General features: G+C 36.6%; 1 protein-coding gene and 1 pseudogene across 2 annotated transcripts in view; one reads left to right on the forward strand and one right to left on the reverse strand.

Annotated features, from left to right (window-relative positions):
- Window positions 1–22,635, reverse strand: part of MED26 (mediator complex subunit 26) — a 129,601-nt gene that overhangs the window by 102,332 nt on the left and 4,634 nt on the right. Inside the window, exon 2 of one of the 2 annotated variants that reach the window (XM_074204397.1) lies at window positions 10,546–10,581. The exons of the other annotated variant lie outside the window; for it this stretch is intronic. Within the exon in view, the coding sequence (XP_074060498.1) occupies window positions 10,546–10,581 (36 nt within the window). The remainder of the gene's footprint in view (window positions 1–10,545; window positions 10,582–22,635) is intronic. 2 annotated transcript variants of the gene reach the window in all.
- On the forward strand, window positions 12,900–14,735 carry LOC141496942 (large ribosomal subunit protein eL14 pseudogene; annotated as a pseudogene).

Raw genomic sequence — 22,635 nt, forward strand, 5'->3', positions numbered from 1 at the left:
TTTTTATTTTACCCTCAAGTTTTAAGACATAGAGCAGCTAGGTGACTCAGTGGATAGACTGCTGAGTCTGAAATCAGGAAGACATAAATTCAAATCTAGTCTGATACTTACTAGCTTTATGACCATGGACAAGTCACCTAATCCTGTTTATCTCAAAACCACTCTGGTATTTTTGCCAAGAAAATTTCATGGAGTCATTGATGAGTCTGACACAACTAAAACGATAAACAACAACAAAAAATCAAGGATGTTATGTCAGTATTCCTTCAGAAGTTCTTGAAAAAGCTAATCTTTTTAACCAAAGCTTTCAAGTAGTCCAAGAAGTCTTATATTATTCTTGTTAATATATTTTCTTTTTTTTTTTTTTAGGTTTTCGCAAGGCAAATGGGGTTAAGTGGCTTGCCCAAGGCCACACGGCTAGGTTATTATTAAGTGTCTGAGACCTGATTTGAACTCAGGTACTCCTGACTCCAGGGCGGATGCTTTGTCCACTGTGCCACCTAGCTGCCCCTAATAGAAAGCAATTTAATAATAATAATAACAACAACAACAACAACATATAACCATATTAAACAAAGATCCATAATAATCATATTGTGAAAGAAAAATCAAATCCAAATTGAAAAAAATTAGAGAGAAAAAAGACAATACATTAGACAATTTTTAAAATTTGAAGATAGAGGGGCGGCTAGGTGGCGCATTGGATAAAGCACCAGCCCTGGAGTCAGCAGAGTACCTGGGTTCAAATCCGACCTCAGACACTTAATAATTACCTAGCCGTGTGGCCTTGGGCAAGCCATTTAACCCCATGTGCCTTGCGAAAACCTAAAAAATAAAAATAAAAAAAATTTGAAGACAGAAAGTTTTGGTCTATATTTAAACTGGATATTGAATGATATTTTCTATCTCAAATCTTTCAAAATTTTCTTTATTATACTGTTGATCATAGTTGATCATCATCCATTGCTAATGTTATTGTGTATAATGTTTTTCTTGTTCTGCTTACTTCACTCTGCATGGGTTTATGCAAGTTGTTCCAGGCTATTCTGAAGTCCCAATCCTCATAATTTCTTATGATTTAGAGCAATTATTCATATGACTATAAATAGCTTTAATTTCTTCATCTGAGACCAATCTGTCTTTTAAGGAGTTCTATTTAGTGGATTTTTGTGCCTCTTATCATTTGGTCATTTCTATCTCCTATGGTACTATTTTCTTCAGTATTTTTTGGTACCTCTTTTACCAAATTATTGACTCATCATAATTTTCTTAATCTCATTTTCATTTTTCTTCCCATTTCTCTTTTTTCAAATACTTTTGTTAAAGGTTTTTGCAAGGCACATAGGGTTAAGTGGCTTGCCCAAGGCCACACGGCTAGGCAATTATTAAGTGTCTGAGGCTAGATTTGAACTCAGGTACTCCTGACTCCAGGGCTGGTGCTCTATCCACTGTGCCACCTAGCTGCCCCTTTCAAATCCTTTTTGAGTGCTTTCAAGAATTTTTGTGGGGGTGGTTATCTAGAAAATTAATTAATAATTGCCTAGCTGTGTGGCCTTCGGCAAGCCGCTTAACCCTATGTGCCTTTGCAAAAACTAAAAAAAAAGAAAAAGAAAAAAATTCTTGTGGACTTATGTCTAATTTGACATCTTTTCTTTGAGGCTTTGCTTACAAATATTTTGACCTGATCTTCTGAATTTGTGTTGCTCTTTCATCACAGTAGTTTTTATGGTCAGAATCTTTTGTTCATTTTCCCAGACTATTTCTTGACTTTTAAATTAATCTTAAAAGTTGATCTCCCTCCCAAGGCAGAGGGAGCAGTCTCAAATGTCAGGTTCTTTGTACTGCTATTGTCAGAGCTAACTCTGGGGGTGAGTTTTTGGTGCTTCATGTCAGTATGATCAAAAAGATATGGTCACTCCTCTCTTGGCATGTGTTCAGGTCTTTACATTATTTCCCTATAGATTTTAAGTATTTGCACTCTTCTTTGCCCGGAAACCACATCCCAGCTCTTCTGGGATTCAAAATGTTAGTGCTTATTTCTGTATTAGAACTGAGACCAAGGGGCGGCTAGGTGGCACAGTGGATAAAGCGCCGGCCTTGGAGTCAGGAGTACCTGGGTTCAAATCAGACCTCAGACACTTAATTACCTAGCTGTGTGGCCTTGGGCAAGCCACTTAACCCCATTTGCCTTACAAAAACCTAAAAAGACAAAAAACAAAAACAACAATAACAACAAAAAAAACAATTAACACTTCTCCACTGTGTTAATGTGACTAGGGGCCCTGTTCCCATGACTATAGGCACTAGTATTTCTCTTCATATTGGAACTGTGTATGGGGAATGCAATAGGATCCTGCACTTGATTATTAGCAAAGGGTCCTGAGAATTGGATCAGCTGTACAATTCTCTTGTTATCTCTGGACTGAAAGTTCCTGAAGATGCTACTGATGTTGTAGCTGCCTACTAGGCTTTCTGGGGCTAATGTTGCTGCCCTGTGCACTGTGGTCTGGAATAGCTATCACATTACTGATATAGATCTCTCCTGATGGACCTCCTAAATTGTCTTGGGCTGAAAATGTCTCATCCCAACCTTTTGTTGCTTCTACCACCCTAGAATTCAACTTGAAGTGTTACTCTAATGTTGTCTGAAGGGAACTGTTCCAAGAATTCAGTTGAGTTGCTGCCTATATTCAGTCACCTAGAGAAGATTACTTTTTAAAAAAATTTTATTCATTTAAGGAATTGGTGTTAAGTGACTTGCACAAGATCATACAGCTAGGCAATTATTAAGTGTCTGAGGCCAGATTTGAATTCAGGTCCTTCTGACTCCAGAGTTGGTGTTCTATCCATTGTGCCACCTAACTGCCTGAGGAAAATAACTTAAAAAAGAAAAATAAGGATCTATATTTAACCCCAACTCTGACATTAACTTACCTTGAGGGATACACTTAGTTTACATAGTCCTGACTCTTAACAAGTTAACACACTGGTCAAAGAAACACATACACTCTATAGCTGTGATATAGTATCAAGTATAAAAATTAATAAAGAAAAATCATTAAAATCGACATCAGCTTTTAAGCCTTGCATCTTTTCATAGATACAAACCCTCATTAATCTCTTTGTACATTTTTTACATTTACATTTTTCTTTTTTTTTTAATGATTTTTTTTTAGGTTTTTGCAAGGCAATGGACTGGTTAAGTGGCTTGCTGAAGGCCACACAGCTAGGTAATTATTAAGTGCCTGAGGCCAAATTTGAACTCAGGTACTCTTGACTCCCTGGCTGGTGCTCTGTCCACTGCCACCACACTTACATTTTTCCTTATTTCCTGACCCATGCCCCAGATACTTTAATGACCCATGCCCCAGATACTTTAATAATGTGTAAGAATAGATTTAATTTGTTCAAGTTACTTAATGTCAACAGACGATATGTTCAAAAGAATAGCTTCAAAAAATCCAATATGAATATGTACAAACCTATCCAGTATCACCCAGCCTTCAAAAGAATATTTTCCTCAAAAAATTTCAAATGCACATTCTGAAGTTGAAGATTTTTGTAGAAGACACTACTTATTGAATAATGATTTGAGGCCCAGATATAAAATCTCCTCAATGAAATCTATGATGATTCAAAAGAAATAAGTATGATCATTCAGGGAAAAAAAATTAAAATATATATTGCCCAGAATCTTAAGTGCAGTTAGTAAAGCAGTAGATTGGGTTAATATATGCTGCATCTATATGGAGAAGGAATATACTTTTGATTTTACAAATTAACATTTTTGTGAAAATTATTAATCTTAACTTTAATGGACATCAGGAACAATTTTAGGGTATCTGTGACAGAGAATACCATCTGTATTCAGAGAAAGAACTGTGGCATTTAGACAAAAACCAAATATTATTACCTTCAATTTAAAAAAAAAGTTATCTTGGAGATAGGTAGGTGTCACCATGAATAGAACACCAATCCTGGAGTCAGAAAGACCTGAGTTCAAATTTGATCTCAGATACCTGATACTTACTGTGTGACCTTGGGCAAGTCACTTACCTCACTGCCCCACCAAAAAAAAAGTTGGATATGTTTTCCCCCCAATACATTCAATTTTGACCAATGCATATAATGTAAAGATTATCAGATTGCTTTGGGGAGGGGGGAGCCAAAGCCTTACAAAAAAAAATGATAGATAGAAACTTCTTTTGTATATAATTGTAAATCAAATATATATATATGAATGTATCCCTTCATATGTGAGGCAAACTCGAACATTTACAAATAAACTTCATAAGCACAGGAAAAAAAATTACTAATCTCACCAAACTATATTATTTGGTTGTTGGAGCTGTGAATTGGTCCAACCATTCTGGAGAGCAATTTGGAACCATGTATCAGTTCATACAAATCTACCCAAGTTACTTTGAAACTACTGCTTTCATCATTTCTCATGGCTCAAATAATATATATTATATATATGTAGACATTTTGTGTTTGTATTTAAATAGCCATTCCCTTGTTGATGATCACTACCTTAGTTTTGCTCACTTGACTGTATAGCTATTCCCTAATTGTTGACAAAGAACTAGAAACTTAAGGTGGTTTATGCAACACTAGTATAATCAATGACCACCCAATTTCAGAAGATTAATACAGAATGCAACTTACCTCCTGACATAGAGGAAATGAACTCAGAAAATACACTCACATACATTTTTTGGGCATGGACAATTCAGAAATATGTTTTGTTTAACTCTGAATACTGGTCACAAAATTTTTTTTCCTTTTCTAATGTGAACTTAGATGTAATTTCCATTATTACATCCTGGCTCTTGGGTTTAGATAGTGATAATATATTAAGGAGAAGTCCATCTATTCCTATATTTTTTAGTATTTTTTGTTAGATGTGAATTGTATTTTGTCCATTTTCTCTGTACTTATTGATAGAACGATTACTCTTAGTTATTAATAGTCTGTTTTTTTCTTAATATTGAACCAACTCATAATTCTTTATAGTTTTCTTAATATTGAACCGACCCAGAATTCTGGGTTCTGAGATAAATTCAATCTTTTCAACATCTTCCTATAGCCCCCATGCTAATACTCAATATTTTTGCCTCAACCTTCATTGGGCTGCCTGTCTATTTTTTTCCTCTCCTCCGTCTCTCTTTGGTTTAGGACTCAAGACTAGTTGTATTGTGGTAGAACTGGTAGGATCCTTTATTTTTCTATTTTTGGAAATCGTTTTGACTATTGAAAGTAAATGTTCTGGGGCAGCTAGGTGGAGGACCTGAGTTCAAATCCAACCTCAGACCGTAATGATTACCTAGCTGTGTGGCCTTGGGCAAGTCACTTAACTCCATTTGCCTTGCAAAAAAACTAAAAGTTTTTATTTTCCTTTTGTAAAAGGTATGTATAATTCAATTACCTTTTCTGAAATTGTATTATTTCTTTTTTTTCCTGTTAAACTGAGTATCTTAGTTTTGCAAACATTCATAATTCATTTATCAGTTATTTACTGGTATATAATTTGGCAAAAGCTTCATAATTTCCTTTTTTCTCATCTATTAATTTTTTCATTTTTGATATTAGAAATTTTTTTTCTCTTTAATAGGACAAATGAACAGTATATTGTATTGGTTTTTTGTCAAAACATAACTGCTAGGAATAGGTATAAATTCTCTTCTCTCATTTTCAGAATTTCTTCAGTGGCATTCTTGAGTTATTCAAAGAACTCTCCATAATGGAGACTGAGTGGATCCTTCTTTGACAAAGGTTAACCTTGGGTCCTTAAACTTTTTTGAAAAATATTTTTATAACCTTATTTCAATATAATTGGTTCCCTTTGCATTCACATTTATTTTATGTATTTAAAAATATTTTTCTATGAGTGGTCCATGGGCTTCATAAACAGCCAAAGGTGATCACAAAACAAAAAAGGCTCTCCCTGCTCTATAGATGTTTTTAAGATCCAGACAAGAATTTACACAGAATGAAAAGACATGGAAGAAGTCTGTACAGAGATGCAAAGAATAACTATACTGAAGCCATCTTCATATAAACTCTTGTTAAAACCTTATTTAAAAAGCAGTTAAAAATGTTTTCTCCCCTGTAGTAAAACAAGAAGTCTTTAAGATAATGACTACTTAATGCACCTCTAAAGTGTTAAAACTTAGCTAGGATTATAAATTTTTTTTAAAAAAATTTTTTAATCTAAGGCAATGGGTTAAGTGACTTTCCCAAGGTCACATGGCTAAGCTGGATTTGAACTCAGGTCCTCCTGACTCCAGGGCCACTGCTCCATCCACTGCACCACCTAGCTACCCCCTTAGCTAGGATTATAGGGGGACTCAGTACTACTTAGCTTTATGTTTGACTGTCATGCCACATCCAGCCCGACAGTGACCAACAAGCATTTATGAAGCACTTACATACATCAGGCACTGTGCATACAAACATAAGCAAAGACAGACAGCCTGCGACTCCTACAAAGTTCGGGACACAGGGGCTGACAAGTCAAAAGGGCATGGTCCAGAGTTGAGATCCAAGCTCACAGAGAAACAAGACAAGATAAGTGCAGGTACTTTTCTTTCCATGGAGTTTATGGGAAGGCCAGTCCAACAGAGGGGGGGGGGGGGGGGGGGGGGGGCCCAGAGGCAGAATGAAATTTCCAGGGTGAGGAGGGTAATCCAATGTTAAGGCAATAAACTCAGTGTTATCTAGGCTGGGCAGAGGGCAAGACATCAGAAGGAAGTTCTGCCCCACAGACTTTGTCTGCTTACAAGCTTGAGGAGGAAAAAGAGAAACCAGAGGTTTGTGGTTTTTTTTGCAGAATACAACAAGCCCATAAGATAAGAAAAAAAAGTAATTTGTGGGAGGAAAGCGCCCAACCAACAAAGGTTATCCAAAGGAGTTGACCTGAGCACTCTTTAAAGGAAGATAAGGATGCTAGAAAGTAGAGATGAAGAGGAACACATTCCAAACAAGGAGATCACATCTGCAATGTGCAGTGGAAGAGAAACCTGCAAATTGAATACTGGGGGAATATATTAAAGGAAAATGATCCATCTAGGGCAACTCTGTGAAACTCAATTCTGACTCACTTTGTAAATTCTTCTCTTTGGGAAATTATTCAAGGCTTGTCAAATTAAGTAAACAAGCATTAACTAAATGCCTACTATGTGCCAGGATTCTTGCGGAAGGTGGGATTTCAATGGAGTCAAAAGAAAGCAGAAAAGGTGGGAAATGGAAATGGTGAAAAAAAAAGAATCCTAGACATAGAGAACATTCAAAAAAATGCAAAGAAATGAAGTGTCTAGTTTGATGGAAAGCAGGGAGGCAGAAAAACTGAAAGGGACTAGGTTATGAAAGACTTTGAAAGTCAGAGAGGGGCGGCTAGGTGCAGAGTAGATAAAGCACTGGCCCTGGAGTCAAGAGTACCTGGGTTCAAATCTTGTCTCAGACACTTGATAATTACCTGGCTGTATGGCCTTAGGCAAGCCACTTAACCCCATTTGCCTTGCAAAAAAAATAAATAAAGTCACACAGAGAACTACTGGAATTTACTAAATCAGGGTTGTGATACTGTCAGATCTGCTCTAAAGAGGAATATTACTTTGACAGCTGAGTAGAAGATGGACTGGAATATGTCAGTCAATTAGCAGTTAATAAACATTTATTAAGAGCCTATTCCATGCCAGACATGTGTTAAGTGCTGAAGGACAGAGAAGAAAGATATTAAGACTATTCCTCTTCTCAAGGAGCTCAAAGTATAATAGGGGAGACTACCTGCAAAAATCTATGCACAAACAAGCTAAATGAAGGATAAATCTGAGATAATCAACAAAGGGACAACTCTAAAATTAAGGAGAATCAAGAAAGATTTCTTGCAGAAAGTAGTACTTGAGAAGGAAGTCTGGGAGCTGGAACGTTGAATTGAGGTGGAGAGTTCCAAGTACAGGTAACAGTCATTAAAAAGAGGCTGAAGATGGAGTATCTTGTCTGAGTTATAGCAAAAGGGTCAGTGTCACCAGATGGAAGAGTTCCAGGGAGGTGAGGTGGTAAAAGAACTGATGCAGGGAGACCAGACAGCTACTTTAATAGTCTAAGAATGAGGTGGTAGCATTATTGCACCAGGGCAGTGCTGTAATTCAAGATAGAACTGACCAGGCTTAGCAACAAATTTGATATGGAGAGGAGAAGGAAGTAATAGTGAGGAGTCAAGGACTACATCTCTACCAAATTAGGTCATCAATTCCAGATTAAAATCTTATTCAATAATTTCTATAATATTCATTTACTTATTAGAAAACTTCATTTAAATCTTTTATAAAGACTGAAAGTTAAGTAACATGAATGTCATGTTGTATGTATGTATGTATATATGTATATATATGGATAATATACCATGAAATCTGTATTATATACAACTTGTTTTTAAGTTTATATTAAATTTAATTGTAAATTGAACACTGACTTGCTTGTCTATGACCCCTTCTGAACTTCCTACTGCTCTCTTCTGTATATGAAGTTTTTTTTAATATTGCCCAATCAGAATAAAAATCCAAATATAAGGAACAATTAAGAAAATCATGACTCAAAACATTACTTAACTGTGCATACTAAGTAATACCAGTAGTGGTCAAAGTAACAAAATTGATGCAGTGAACAGAGCACCAGCCCTGGAGTCAGGAGGACATGAGTTCAAAGCCAGTCTCAGACACTTAATGATTAACTAGCTGCATGAACTTGGGCAAGTCACTTAATCCCATTTCCTTGCAAAAACAAAAACAAAACAAAACAAAATTAATCAAAGAAAAAGGACCTATATATAAAAATCGGGCAAGAAGAAAAGCTGGCAAGTACCTATTGAGTTCAAGTAGCAGTGGCTTGGGGATACTGCTGTCTGTGGACACATAGAAGAACTGAGTTCTTGGTCTTAATTCCAGCCCAGAGGGGAAGAGAAGTGTTATAGTCAATGGAGGGTTCTCCTCAGGGAGCAAGAACATTTCCAGCACATTGTGCTTAGGGGTCCTAACTGTGGCTTGGAGGAGGAAAAGAAGTATACAAGTTGGGTCAAGGATAAAGTTAAAAAAAAATAAGTAAGAATGACCCAGGCCAAAGGCACCAATCCCTACACCTTAGGACTAGAGGGTGAATAAAACAAGTTGGTAAATATATATATATATATATTTGAACCAGCAAAGGAGAAGAAACTCAACCATAAACAGTTATTGTGGATTCAAATCCAGCCTCAGACACTTACTAGTTCTATCATCCTGGTTAAGACAGTTTAACTGAACAATGGGAGAGGTGAGATTGGTGACTTTGCAAGGAACCCTCTCACTCATCTTCAGGAGGATACTAAAGCAAAAAGAGCCTCTCTTACCCAAATGGTTACCTGGCCAAAAAGAATTCATAGAAGAACTCAAAAGTACTTTAAAAATAAAATAAGAGACTGAGGAAAAAAAAGAACAATCCAAGAAAAATAAATCTATGAAAAGAAAGTCAACTAAACTGGAAAAAGAGACCCAGAATCTTAAGAAAATGACTCCTTGAAAATTAGAACTGGACAAGGGAAAGCTAGCAAAGTTATGAGACCCAAGAAATAATAAACCAAAATATAAAGAATGAAAAAATAAAGAAAATGTGAAATATTCCTTAAGAAAAACTGATCTACAGAGATTAGAGTAAGAGAAATCCTAAGAATAATTAGACTACCTGAAAGTTACAAATCAGAAAAAGAATCTTGATACAATCATACAAGAAATGACTAAAGAAAATTATCTTAAGTGTTAGAAGGAGAGGAAAAGTAGAAATAGAAAAAAAAATTACCAATCACCACCTGAAAGAGATCCTAAGAACAAACCTTACAGGAATATCATCATAGCCAAATTCCAAAATTTCCAGGTTAAGGAGAAAAATATCAGGAACATTAAAAATTCCTTCGATTTTTTTTCAATAAATACAAGTACTGGGGCGGCTAGGTGGTGCAATGGATAGAGCACTGGCCCTAGAGTCAGGAGTACCTTAATTCAAAGCCTCAGACACTTAATAATTACCTAGCTGTGTGGCCTTGGGCAAGCCACTTAACCCCATTGCCTAGCAAAAACCAAATAAATGAATGAATGAATGAATGAATGATTACATACAAGTACCTACTTAAAATCTCATATAAATAGCTCTGTGTTAATCCTTTTACATCCTTAAAACTAGATCCTCACTGGTATCTAAGACAGACCATAATTCACAAAATATAACCGTATGTATCTAGTGCAGAGCACTGCACTAAGTGCTACTGAGAAATATTTAGAGACACAAACAGTTCTTTGACTTCATTTATTTGTATATCAGATCTGATGATTCAAAAATGAAACCCATCCAGGCCACTGTTTGTCACTAGTATCCACCCACTAGAAATAAAGACAAAAATTAAAAGATCCCTCCTGTCCTTAAGGAACTTACATGAGTGGAGGCAGAGAACAGGATAAGAAATAGAAGCCTTGCATTTCAATAAATAACATTTTTAAAAATTACATTACTTACATAATAATTTACTTTCCAAGGTGCTTCCACAATGACCTAGAAGGTTAAAAGGTGGAAGAGAACATCAATCACAGGATTTAAAGGTAAAAAGGACCTCAAAAGTTATCTAGTCCTACTCTTCCAAGTTCTTCACAGATGAAAAAACTGAGATCCAAAGTTATCAATGGTACCTTTAATGATATGTCATCTTTGAAAATATTTTCCCATAAGATACTTTTGAAATCTTCACCATGAACTTTTCCTATACCTGTTCAATTCAATGTATACAATAATAGTTGTAAAATATAGGTCGACCGATTTTCTTAAAAACTGTTTCTTCCTTCCACAGTTATAAGCTGCTTCCCAATCCCAGTCAAAAATTCTAAAAGTTTAATACCAGTCACCACAGGAAATGGATAAAGGTAGCACATTTCTCCTTCAGAGAAAGCACTGAAGCACACAATCTACTATCAAAGTATAGCACTTAGGGGAGGCTAGGTGAAGCAGTAGATAAAGCACCAGCCCTGGAGTCAGGAGTACCTGGGTTCAAATCTGGTCTCAGACACTTAATAATTACCTAGCTGTGTGGCCTTGGACAAGCCACTTAACCCCATTTGCCTTGCAAAAACATAAAAAACTAACAAATAAAAACAAAGTATAGCACTTAGAAAATAATCCAAGCTTCTAGCAAAACAGTAAGAGTAGATTGTAAATTTAGAAAAGAAAAATAAACCAACTTATTCAGTTTTTAGGAAGAAAAAAAAATCACTGAGCAAACAGCTTTCTTTCCAAACTACTTTCTTTAGGATCAAAAGTTGATTGAGACAATGAAAACATGGCGACTACCTCAACTCTTCCTCACCCTACACCAGCAAGATTTCCAGCCCTGAGAGGCTGTTCTAAAAATTCAAGAATAAATAATAACTGCTTTTAACCTCACATTAGGTCAAAATTTAGGACTTCTTTTTCCAAACAGATGATCAATTGTTCCTTTAACCTCCATGCTCACCATAGTGTAGACCATGTACCTTCAAAGAGTGGAGAAACTCATTTCTTACAGAAAATGCTTCTGAATTTCCATATTACCAGTTTCAGCTATATATTAGTTACAACTTCCAACTACTGCACATTGAAATATAATATAGGTCAGGATCTTCAGGATTACATCTCTATGTCCTCTAGCCATTATGTCTTCTTAAATTTCTATTTATTTTCTTAACTATTTCCCAATTACATTTTTAATTTTTAGTAGAAAATGGAACTCTTGTAATGAATTTGGAAAATTTCCACTCTTTTTATTTTTTTCCCTAAATGCAAAAAAGTGACTCTGAGGGAAAAATAGGAGACAGCTTATGTCAGTCAAACCCACCACTTCAACCACCAACTCTCCTCAAACTCTACTGAACAGAAGAAAAGCAGTGCCCTCCAGATACCATTAGTCCTGCTTCTAGTCAGTTCCTGCAACTTCTGCAAAGGGATCAACCATAAATAACTGCCACCCATCTATAAGATGGAATTAAAAACATGCTGGATCTGGAGTCAGATCTGGATCTGTCTTTGTGTATACACAAAGACAGAAACAAAACAGACCCACAACTTGAAGAGCTCACATTCTAATGGAGGAAACCACATGAAATTGGGTAAACGCAAATTTACTCACAGAGTAAATACTAAATAACTTGGAAAGATGGAGAGTAGTAACAACAAAAGGGAATGACAAAAGACCCCTGGTAGGAGATGGCACTTAAACCAAGTCTAAAATAAACTGGGGCTCCAAGGAAAAAGATAAGGAAAAAAAGAATTCTGGACATGGGAGGACTGCCCATACACAAGGGGAGAGGAGGCAGAATATTCTATACCAGGAATAACAAGCAGATATATGAGATGGACATGACTTTTATGAATTGATGTAGAGCAAAGTGAACAGAACTAAAGGAAAAAAATTACATAACATCATGTGAAAAAAACTACCCTGAACAACTTTAGAACTCTGATCAACACAATGATAAACTATGAATCCAAAAGACTCAGCATGAATGATACTCCCTTTCTTACAGAGAGCTAATTAATTTGAATGGGATCAAAATCCATTAAACAAAATCTTCAGAGTTTGGGTCTGAGTAAAAGAAAGTTTATTATCTTTCTCAAGAAAGGGCAGGCTCAAAAATCTCCCCAAACAGAAGAGGCAAAAAGCAGAGCTGCAGCCAATGCAGTCAAGAGCAAGATTATATAGGTCCTAACACAGGTCCCCCTCCCTAACCACCTTCTCTTTTTCCCACTGCTGAGTCTCTAGAGGTACAATCTTATTCGTGGGAAATCTACCCCAGCAAAAGACAGAAAAAAGAAAAATGTTTTCATAGTATTTGTCCCACCAGATGGTGAGGTAACTTGGGACCTTCATCACTATTTTAATGAAGTAATGTCTGTGGTTAGACTGTCCTCTTAATTTGCAAAAATAGTCTTATCATAAAGCAGGTGGCTCTGAGCCTCCTCTGGAATGCAAGGTTTTCTTGACCAAAATAGTTTTTAACCCTGAGAGGACTTCACTAGGAACTTTCTCACTAGGAATTTTCCCACTCAAATTTAAAATGCAAAGCCACTATATTTTCAGACAAGGCTAACAGGGGAGCTTGTTCCACTGGATTATGTAGGTCTATTTATTTGAGGGAAACTTTGGTGTGTGTTTTTAATTTGCTTAATAAAGGGAGGAGAGTGAAAGGACAGGTTAATGTTTTTTTTTAAAAATACTTGTTACTTGAAAAAATTTAAAATCTAATTTTTAAAAATAGGTAAGAGTCAGACGGCTAGGTGGTGCAGTGGATAAAGCACCGGCCCTGGAGACAAGAGTACCTGGGTTCAAATCTGGTCTCAGACACTTAATAATTACTTAGCTGTGGGCCTTGGGGAAGCCACTTAACCCCATTTGCCTTGCAAAAACCTAAAAAAATAAAATAGATAAGAGTCAAATTGGGAAGGGCTAAATAACAAGCTAAAGATTTTATTTTTGGTCCTAGAAGTAATTTGTATCCAATTCTATGCTGACCCCATATGGGGTTTTCTTGGCAAAGATATTGGAGTGGTTTGCCATTTCCTTCTCCAGCTCAATTTAGAGATGGGGAAAACAGAGGCAAGTAAGATAAAAGTGACTTGCCTAGGGTCACACAGCTAACAAGGGTCTGAGGTCACATTTGAACTCAGGAAGACAAGTCTTCCTGACTCCAGATTCTGGAAGTAATAAATAGGGATCGACTAAAACTTTTGAGCAGAAGAAGGGACATAATCAGACCCTATGCTTTAGGAATATCAATTTAGTATCTGAATGAAGATGGACTAAATAAGGAAGAGAATCTAATTAAAATGCTAATGTATAAAGGTTTGGTGGATCTAATCTACAGACAACATACAACATGTATCCCAAATATCTTAAAACAACTAATTAAATTTCAGAAATACAAATGTTACGAGCTTAAAAAAAAATTTGACAAATTATTTCCTATTAAAATTCAACTTTACGCCCTTCTCACTCAGTGCCACCAACATCGTGTTCAAACACTTGGTGGAAATTGGCCACGTGGCCTACATTTCCTTCAGGCCACACATGGACAAGCTGGTAGCCATCATGGACATGATCAACCAGAACAGGGCTTTGGTGGATGGCCCATGCAGTGGAGTGAGGAGGCAGGCCATACCATTTAAATGTATGCAACTTACAGACTTCGTTCTCAAGTTCCCACACAGTGCTAGGCAGAAGTAGTACATCTGTGCTGCTTGGAAGAAAGAAAAGATCAATACAAAATGGAAAGCCACCAAGATGGGCCAAGAAGATTGAAGCCAGAGAAAGGAAAGCTAAGATGACAGATTTTGACTGTTACAAAGTCATGAAGGCCAAAAAAATGAGAAACCAAATTATCAAACATGAAGTGAAGAAGCTTCAGAAGGCCACCACCCAGAAGGGCTCTCCCAAGAAGGGAGCTGTCCAGAAGGCACTTGCCTCCAAGGTCTCAGCCAAGAAGATCCCAGCAAAGAAGACAGCTCCAGGTCAGAAGGCAGCTCCAGGCCAGAAGAGGGACAGAAGGGCCCTAAAGCACCTGGCCAGAAGGCCCCAGCCAAGAAGGGACCTGCACAGAAGGCACCTGCTCAGAAAGCTGCTGCTGTTCCAAAGGCCAAAAAATAAGACTACGGGAAATCTAATAAAGGTTTTGCTACACAATAAATAAATAAGTGAATAAATAAATAAGTGATGAATGAATAAAATTCAACTTTACAACCACTTTGTGCTTTGTGTATAAAGCTATAGTTATAAAACAGTTATTAATTTTCAAGCTTTATTAATAAACTTCCATCAACTGCTACTCAATGCATGGAAGGGCTGCATTTTTAATCCTCCTCTACAAATCAAACCAAAGAATAAGATGAGTTTTTCATGACTCCAGCACAAAGGTGTAATAAAGCACAAGTAACAGAGGTTAAGCAAGAGGACCTCCTCACTGACATACTAGTATTTTCCAAAAAACTGCCCTACACACAAACCAAATGTATATTAAAATTAAAATTTTATTAATCAAAATCTACAAAACTAAGTGTAAAAAAGTAAACTTTCAACTGAACCTGTAGCATTTATATTTCTGAAGTTATTAAAACTTAAAACTGCACTAAGATTTTTGAGACACTGGGACCAAAAGTCAATCTTCAATGTTAAGTGGTAAAAAGATATGCACAAACTGTTCTCAAAAGAATTGTAAACTATGACCATATACTATAATGCTCCAAATCATTAAGAAGAGAAATGCAAAAACATTGAGTGAACATTGTTCACTCCCAGAAAATTAGCAAAGATGACGAAAGATGGAAATAATCAACCCTAGAGGGAGTGAGAGACGAGAAACACACTTGTAAACTATTGAAGAATGAGTACAATCATTAGTACAATAATTGGAAATCTATTTGAAAATATGCAAAAGAAATCCCTCCCCCTTACTCCTGTGAAGAAGTAAGAGGTCCACAGATGACAAACGGTCATGTGTTTTCTTTTTTTATTAACCAGTTTTGCTGATTAGGCAAAAAAGTCATCAATAAAAATGTTTTTAAAAAGAAACTTGCAATAGTCCAGATAAAGAGTTGACAAGGATCTCAACTCAAGACAATGGAAGAGGAACATAAATAATATTGTAGAAATAGAATCCACAAGATTTGTCAAATGATTATAAATGGGAGAGGGAAATCAAAAATGACTATAAGGTTTCAACCCTCACTCCTAAAGTAATGTTAGTACACTCAAATAGGGAGCTTTAACACTAGACTAGATCTAGAGTGAGCTGATCCATGTTTCAATAATGACTTTTTAACTTACTATCTATGTAACTTTATGTAGATCACTTAAGGTTTTCTGAGATAGTTTTCTCATCTATAAAATGAAGGGATTGGATAACATTAAAGGTCCCTTTGAGCTCTCAATAAATGAAACAATACTTCTCCTGCCTGGTTTCTTATTATTTCCTTTCATATTCTAGCCAGACTACCACAGAAACTATTTGAACTCCCACCTTTTATTTCCACACTAGTTTCACTGTCTGAATGTCTCTCTTTCCTCACCTCCACTTCTTATAATCTCGGTCTTTCTCCCAGGCTCAGATCAGTCACCTCTGTAAAGTCCTCCTTAGTTCTCAAAATTAATGTTATTAACTGGTTCATTCCAAAAAGAACATAAGCTCCATGCAATTAAGAGCTGTCTTATTTTGTCCTTGTCAACTCAAACAACTAGCAGAATGTATTGTCCATGGCAGGCTATTAGTGTTTACTGAATTCAGAGTCTGTATTTTTGGATTTCTCAATCTTGCCCCAGTGACAAAATCAAATTTTTTTTAGGTGACAATGTTCCAATCTGTATTAAAATTTTGGGGGCAGCTAGTGATAAAGCTAATCTAGGTAATAAAGGTCTGGAGTCAGGAGTTCAAATTTGACCTCAGATTAGCTGTGACCCTGGGCAAGTCACTTAACCCTTGTTTGCCTCAGGTTGCTCATCTGTAAAATGAGCTAGAGAAATGGCAAATCAACTCAATATCTTTGCCAAGAAAACCTCAAAGGAGGTCACAATGAATATAACTAAAGTAAACTAAGAATCACTAAAAAAAAAACAAACAGCAACAAATTTATATTTAAGTTATAAGTGCCTACATTTTAAATTTTATTCACAAGTTCTGTGCCCAAGAAGCACCAGGTAGTTAAAATACAAGATATTTACTGCCTGCGAAAACTTGGGCAAGTGATTTATCTTCTCTGGACCTCAATTTCCTCATCTATTAAGTGAGAGAGGCAGTCTAGAGAATAGTGCTGTTAAACTCTAAAAAAGGAATCCCTGCAGGTTACATATTAATTTTTCAAAATCATAAAGTAGCATCTATGTTGTCTATTTTATTAAACATCCACCAATAACATTTTAAATTGGGTTGAGACTCTAGTTTGATACCACTGGACTAGTTTCTAAAATCATTCTTCCCCCCCCCACTTCCAGTTCTAGACCTGTGATCCTAGTCTCAGTACTATGAACATATTTTATCAGTGCCCTATGTAATTTCTGTTGTCTTCCAAAGACTGGGAAAGTACTCAAATGCTTTTGGAGTTTCTTAACATGGAATGAATCAGTTCTATGTGTTCTCAAATACTTCTTAAATCCATGCTTTCAGCCATTACCATATCTTGGGTTGAGTCATTCCAGCATGTATGTTCCATGTACTACTTCCTTTCACTGGTTCTTAAATTAATTTCCCCAATTATTCTTTGTAGTCCAAAATTCAATTCAATGTTAATTCACTGTTAGCCACTTATTTTGCATAGACCTCCACTAAAATTCTATTCCCGTGTGGCTCTCAAACATTATGTCTGCATAGGACAAGGTGTACAATCTCAAATAGGTCCCTACTAAGCTGTAATTGCCTTTCAAGTATGAACTAAGACTTCCCAACACTCCAATAAATCTTCCACAAAGCTGCCAAAGGAATTTTATTCCTAAAGACTAGTTCTCATTATGTCACCTACTTACTCACTAAAAGCACAGTGGTTTGTTATACCCTTATGATCAAACACAAACTTTTATTTGGAATTTTAAGCTCCTCACAACCCAACCCCTCTCTCCCTTTTCAGTCATCTTGGCTACCACTCCCCCAGAATCCAGAGAATCTTATCCTGCTATATTGGTTTACTTATGGTTTCCCATTGATGATTCCCCATGTTCTCTCTCTATGCCTTGATTATCCTCTACACTGGCAATGCTATCCCTCCTAATATGACTCCTGGAAACCCACCTTCAACCTTCAGAGCAACATGAAGCCCTTCCTGACTCTCCAGATGCTAGCACACTCTGTCCACAAATTACTTATTAATTTTGGATATAGTCTGCATTTTCTGTGTAACTCTTCAGAGACAGAACTGTTTGATTACTATCTTTGTATATACAACATTTAAACCCAGAAACTAGTACACAGTAGCTGTCCTTGTTTAATGCATATCTGCTGACTAATTAGCTTAAAAACTCTTATCTGAAAGCTGGTCACCAGATAATTTTGGGGAGGTTATAATCATTCATATAATTAACTTTAAGTAAACTAAATTGAATAAGCAATGAAATCAAGGATTTAAATTTTTTTCCCATATATTGATGGGATTTGAATGATTTCCCCCCCAATCTTCTTTTTCTTTAAAAAATATTCTTGGGGCAGTTGGATGGTACAGTGAATAGAGCACTGGCCCTGGAAATCAGCCTCAGACACTTAGCTGTGTGACCTTGGGCAAGTCACTTGACCCCATTGCCTTGCAAAAACAAAACAAAAAATATATATTCTTTATTATATGGGATGACTCTTTAAGAGGAATTTAGGGGAAAAGAGATTGGAGAAAAATTTAAGCAATGTAAAAAAAAATATTTATTTAAAAAAGGTGAAATAGGGGCGGCTAGGTGGTGTAGTGGATAAAGCACCAGCCTTGGAGTCAGGAGTACCTGGGTTCAAATCTGGCCTCAGACACTTAATAATTACCTAGCTGTGTGGCCTTGGGAAAGCCACTTAACCCCATTTGCCTTGCAAAAAACAAAAAACAAAAAAAACCCAACCTAAAAATTTTTTTTAAAAAAATAAAAAGGTGAAATACAGGAGGCACTACAAAATTACAATTAACAGAATGTATTATCCATAAACATTTTCTTATTTCATATTCATAAATTTAAGATCCAATCATGAATAAACCTAAAGTACAATATAATAGAAAGTACTACACTGGAATTAGGAGACCTAGGCATGTATCATGATTCAAATACATTAATAGTGTGACCTGACTGTAAGGTTGCAAACCTCACTTAGAGGCAGATTAGAGGCAAACCTCAGATTAGAGGCAAGTCACTTCCTCTCTCTGTTACTCAGTTTTGACATCTGCCACATTGAGATATTTGCAAAACCTACCTTACAGAATTGTTAAACAAAAATAATTTTTCAAATCTCAATGTGCTATATAAATTTGTTCTTATACATAATAGAGACAAAAAAAGAGAATTTTAAAGTTGCTAAAAATTAAATCTGAATCTACCATATTTTCCTAAAGGAATAAATAATGAAAGTATTCCATTATTTGAAGACCTACAAAATTAAGTTGATGCAATTATAACTCAGATTTTTTTAAAGATTCAACACTAATATACTAAGATTTTTGAGGCATACAGTGTATATAAACAATCTCAATAAGGCTTAGTGGTAAAGTAATGTAGAAGTTAGGTGATCTGGGTTTGAGTACTAATCTTACTATTTACCAGCAAGTCATTTCTCTTCTCTAAAATTCAATAGCCACATCTGTAAAATAGAGATACTAGATCTACCTTAAAGCATTGAAGAAAAAGCTCCAGAAAATAGTCATGCCTTGATAATTTTCCAACATTTTGGTTCTACTCCCAAGTCCCCTATATAGTTAATGCTAAAGAACAAATCAATATGCCTTAATATTAGTCCTTCATTCTTCACATCAAGAGAGGTGACATCATAACAAGCACATGAATTGGATTTAAGTGAGGGCATGCTGTATAAGTCACCTGCCTGATTTTCTCCTCTAGAGTCATCTGGGTCCAATAGCCAGATAGGAATCAGGACAACTGGAGATGACCCTGGATGAGGCAATCAGGGTTAAGTGACTTTCCCAAGGTCACATCTGCCAAATGAACTTCTACCTAGTTATTCCATCAACACCTCAAGTGTCTAAGGCTGGATTCGAACTTTGCTAGGGGGCAGCTAGGTGGTGCAATGGATGGAGCACCAGCCCTGAAGTCAGGAAGACCTGAGTTCAAATTTGACCCCAGACACCTAATAATTACCAAGCTGTGTGACCTTGGGCAAATTACTTAATCCCACTGCCTAGCAAAACAACAACAAAAACAGGTCTTAGAACATAGGAATGGGAAGCAAAGGCACCTACAGTAAGGAAAGCTAAACCCTCCAGTGACTCTCCCTACACTAGGATATTCCATTTTAAATCAATATGCATATGTTAAGTTATAGTAGACAAAGCACTATACCAGGCCCTGAGGTTAGAAAGGAAAAAAAATGAAATGCTGACCAGATCCTCTATAATTCAAAGGTATCTAACTTTATCTGAACTCTTGTAGCTACTTGGCAATTTTTCTATTCAATGATTTCAAATTCGACAAATATTTATAAACTTTTTGTGAAGGGTATATAAAGAGAGTCCCTATCTTCAAAGAGATACATAAAAGGTAAGAATAGAGGGGGAAAAACTAGTAATACAAGTAATACAAAATAGAAGTAAATACAAGGGAGAGAACATTGAAAATTGGTTAGAAGCAGCAAAGACTGGCGCCTGAGAGAAAACTTGAAGAAAGACAAAGTTCTGAGAAGCATAGCTGGTGACTGTATATTAAATAGCAATGAGGTAGGAGGATGGAATGTTAAGTTAAGGAACAATCTAGATAGAAAGCAATGTGTCTAACGGAGAGTGATGTGAAAAGGTGGAATGTAACTGTACTGAAACTGTTCTCTCCAAGGTCTCCGAAGATCTTTTAATTGCTTTTTCTCCTTGGCCTTTCTGCAGCATATAACACTTTGGCCATTCCCTCCTCCAACATCTACCGTGCTCTCCCTTCCCTCAACTATCTCCTGATTCTACTTGTCTCCAACCACTCCTCCAGGTCACTATCCTCCACTAACTGCCAAGTATGAATGTTCCCCTTTGAGTTCTCTACACTCTCCTATAACAACCACTATAATCCCAAGGTTTCATTATCTCTAAATGGATGAATCCTCAAATCCACATATCCTGCCTGACTCTTCTGAACTCACATTTCCAAATGCAGAATGAACTTGTACCTAGTTGTTCCATCAACACCTCAAAATTCAACATATCTAAAGCTAGACCCAACTCAGGTCCTCCCAAAAAACTTGTTTCTTGTCCCAACTTCTCTATTTTTGTTGATAACACCTTTGTTGTCCTATTCCCTCATTCAAAAGTTCAGATTCATCTTTAATTCTTCATTTCTTACCCCCTCTATTCGGTTAACAAATTTACCTCCATATCTTTTTATCAGTCTCCTTTCCTCTCCTCTCTTAATACTACTACTTGGGGGCAGCTAGGTGACACAGTGGATAGAGCACCAGCCCTGGAGTCAGGAGCACCTGAGTTCAAATCCGGCCTCAGACACTTAATAATTACCTAGCTGTATGGCATACATTGCCTTGCAAAAAAAAAAAAAAATACTACTATTCTTTCATATTCTCTCATACGGAATATTAATAGTCTTCCAATTGGTCTCCCTTTTCCAATACATTCTTCACACATATGTCAAGATAAACATCCTAAAGACTATATCACTTATGACTCCCCCTTAGCCTAGAGCAAGGGTTAACAAACTAATGTCTGTTTTTGTATTCTTTATTTAAAAATGTAAAAACCATTCTTGGCTCATAGATCATATAAAATGAAGAGGCAATCAATTAAATTTTAGCCAAAGGGGACATAGTTTAGCCACCTAGAGAATGAAACAAACTCCTTGATGATGATAGTTGTCCTTTCTTCTAGAAAAAAGACCATGATATCAAGGAGGGGATGCCATAACAAGCCCATGAATTGTATTGGGGGGGGGGGGGTGCTGGTACTGTGCTAAGTCACCAGTATCACTCTCTCCTCTGGAGTCATTTGGGTCCAGTGGCCACATATGGATCAGGACAACTGGAGATGGCCCTGAATTTGAGGTAATGAGGGTTAAGTGACTTGCCCAAGATCACACAGCTATTACGTTTTAAGTATCTGAGACTGGATTCAAACTCCAGTCCACCTGAATCCAAGCTCAGTGCTCACCCACTGTGCCATCCTTCGTTGGAAATTGAAGGCCTCATCAATAGAATCCAGTCTACTCTCCTTTCAATGAACTCTATTGTTGGGAGTAAAACTTGTCTTCTCATTTGTCCCTTAAGTCTCTCATCTTTCCCAGCACCTAAGTATGAGGCTGTCTCTTCTCAAGATTCTCCAAAATAGGGGGCGGCTAGGTGGTACAGTGGATAAAGCACTGGCCCTAGAGTCAGTAGTACCTGGGTTCAAATCCGGTCTCAGACACTTAATAATCACCTAGCTGTGTGGCCTTGGGCAAGCCACTTTAACCCCATTTGCCTTACAAAAACCTAAAAAAAAAAAAGATTCTCCAAAATAATCCTCTAACAATTTCTACCTGGAATTCTTTTCCTTCAAGGCTCAGTGTAAGTGCAACCTAATGGACCATGAAGATTCCTCCTACCTCTTTATCATTTTTTTTTACTTTACATTATTCTTTTTTCTGTAAATGACTATACTAGTCCACAAAAGGCCATGGAAGAGATACAAGCAGAACATTTCATAATTCAAGAAAAGGCCATGGGATTGATTATAAGGGGAGAAGGAGGAAGATTTTCTCAGAGCCCTCTGATAGGTTTTCCATTTCTGATGCCTCAGAAAGGAAAGACACTAGAAATTGACAGACACTGGAAACTGACAGAATGAAATAGAGAAGTTTCTGGGTACTGGACATTGGGGGGATGAGGGATGGGAAGAAAACAGAACCAGTGACTGTGATAGCCTAGACCTACCCAA

The sequence above is a fragment of the Macrotis lagotis genome, chromosome X (assembly GCF_037893015.1).
Source record: "Macrotis lagotis isolate mMagLag1 chromosome X, bilby.v1.9.chrom.fasta, whole genome shotgun sequence".
In the NCBI taxonomy this organism is placed as follows: domain Eukaryota; kingdom Metazoa; phylum Chordata; class Mammalia; order Peramelemorphia; family Peramelidae; genus Macrotis; species Macrotis lagotis.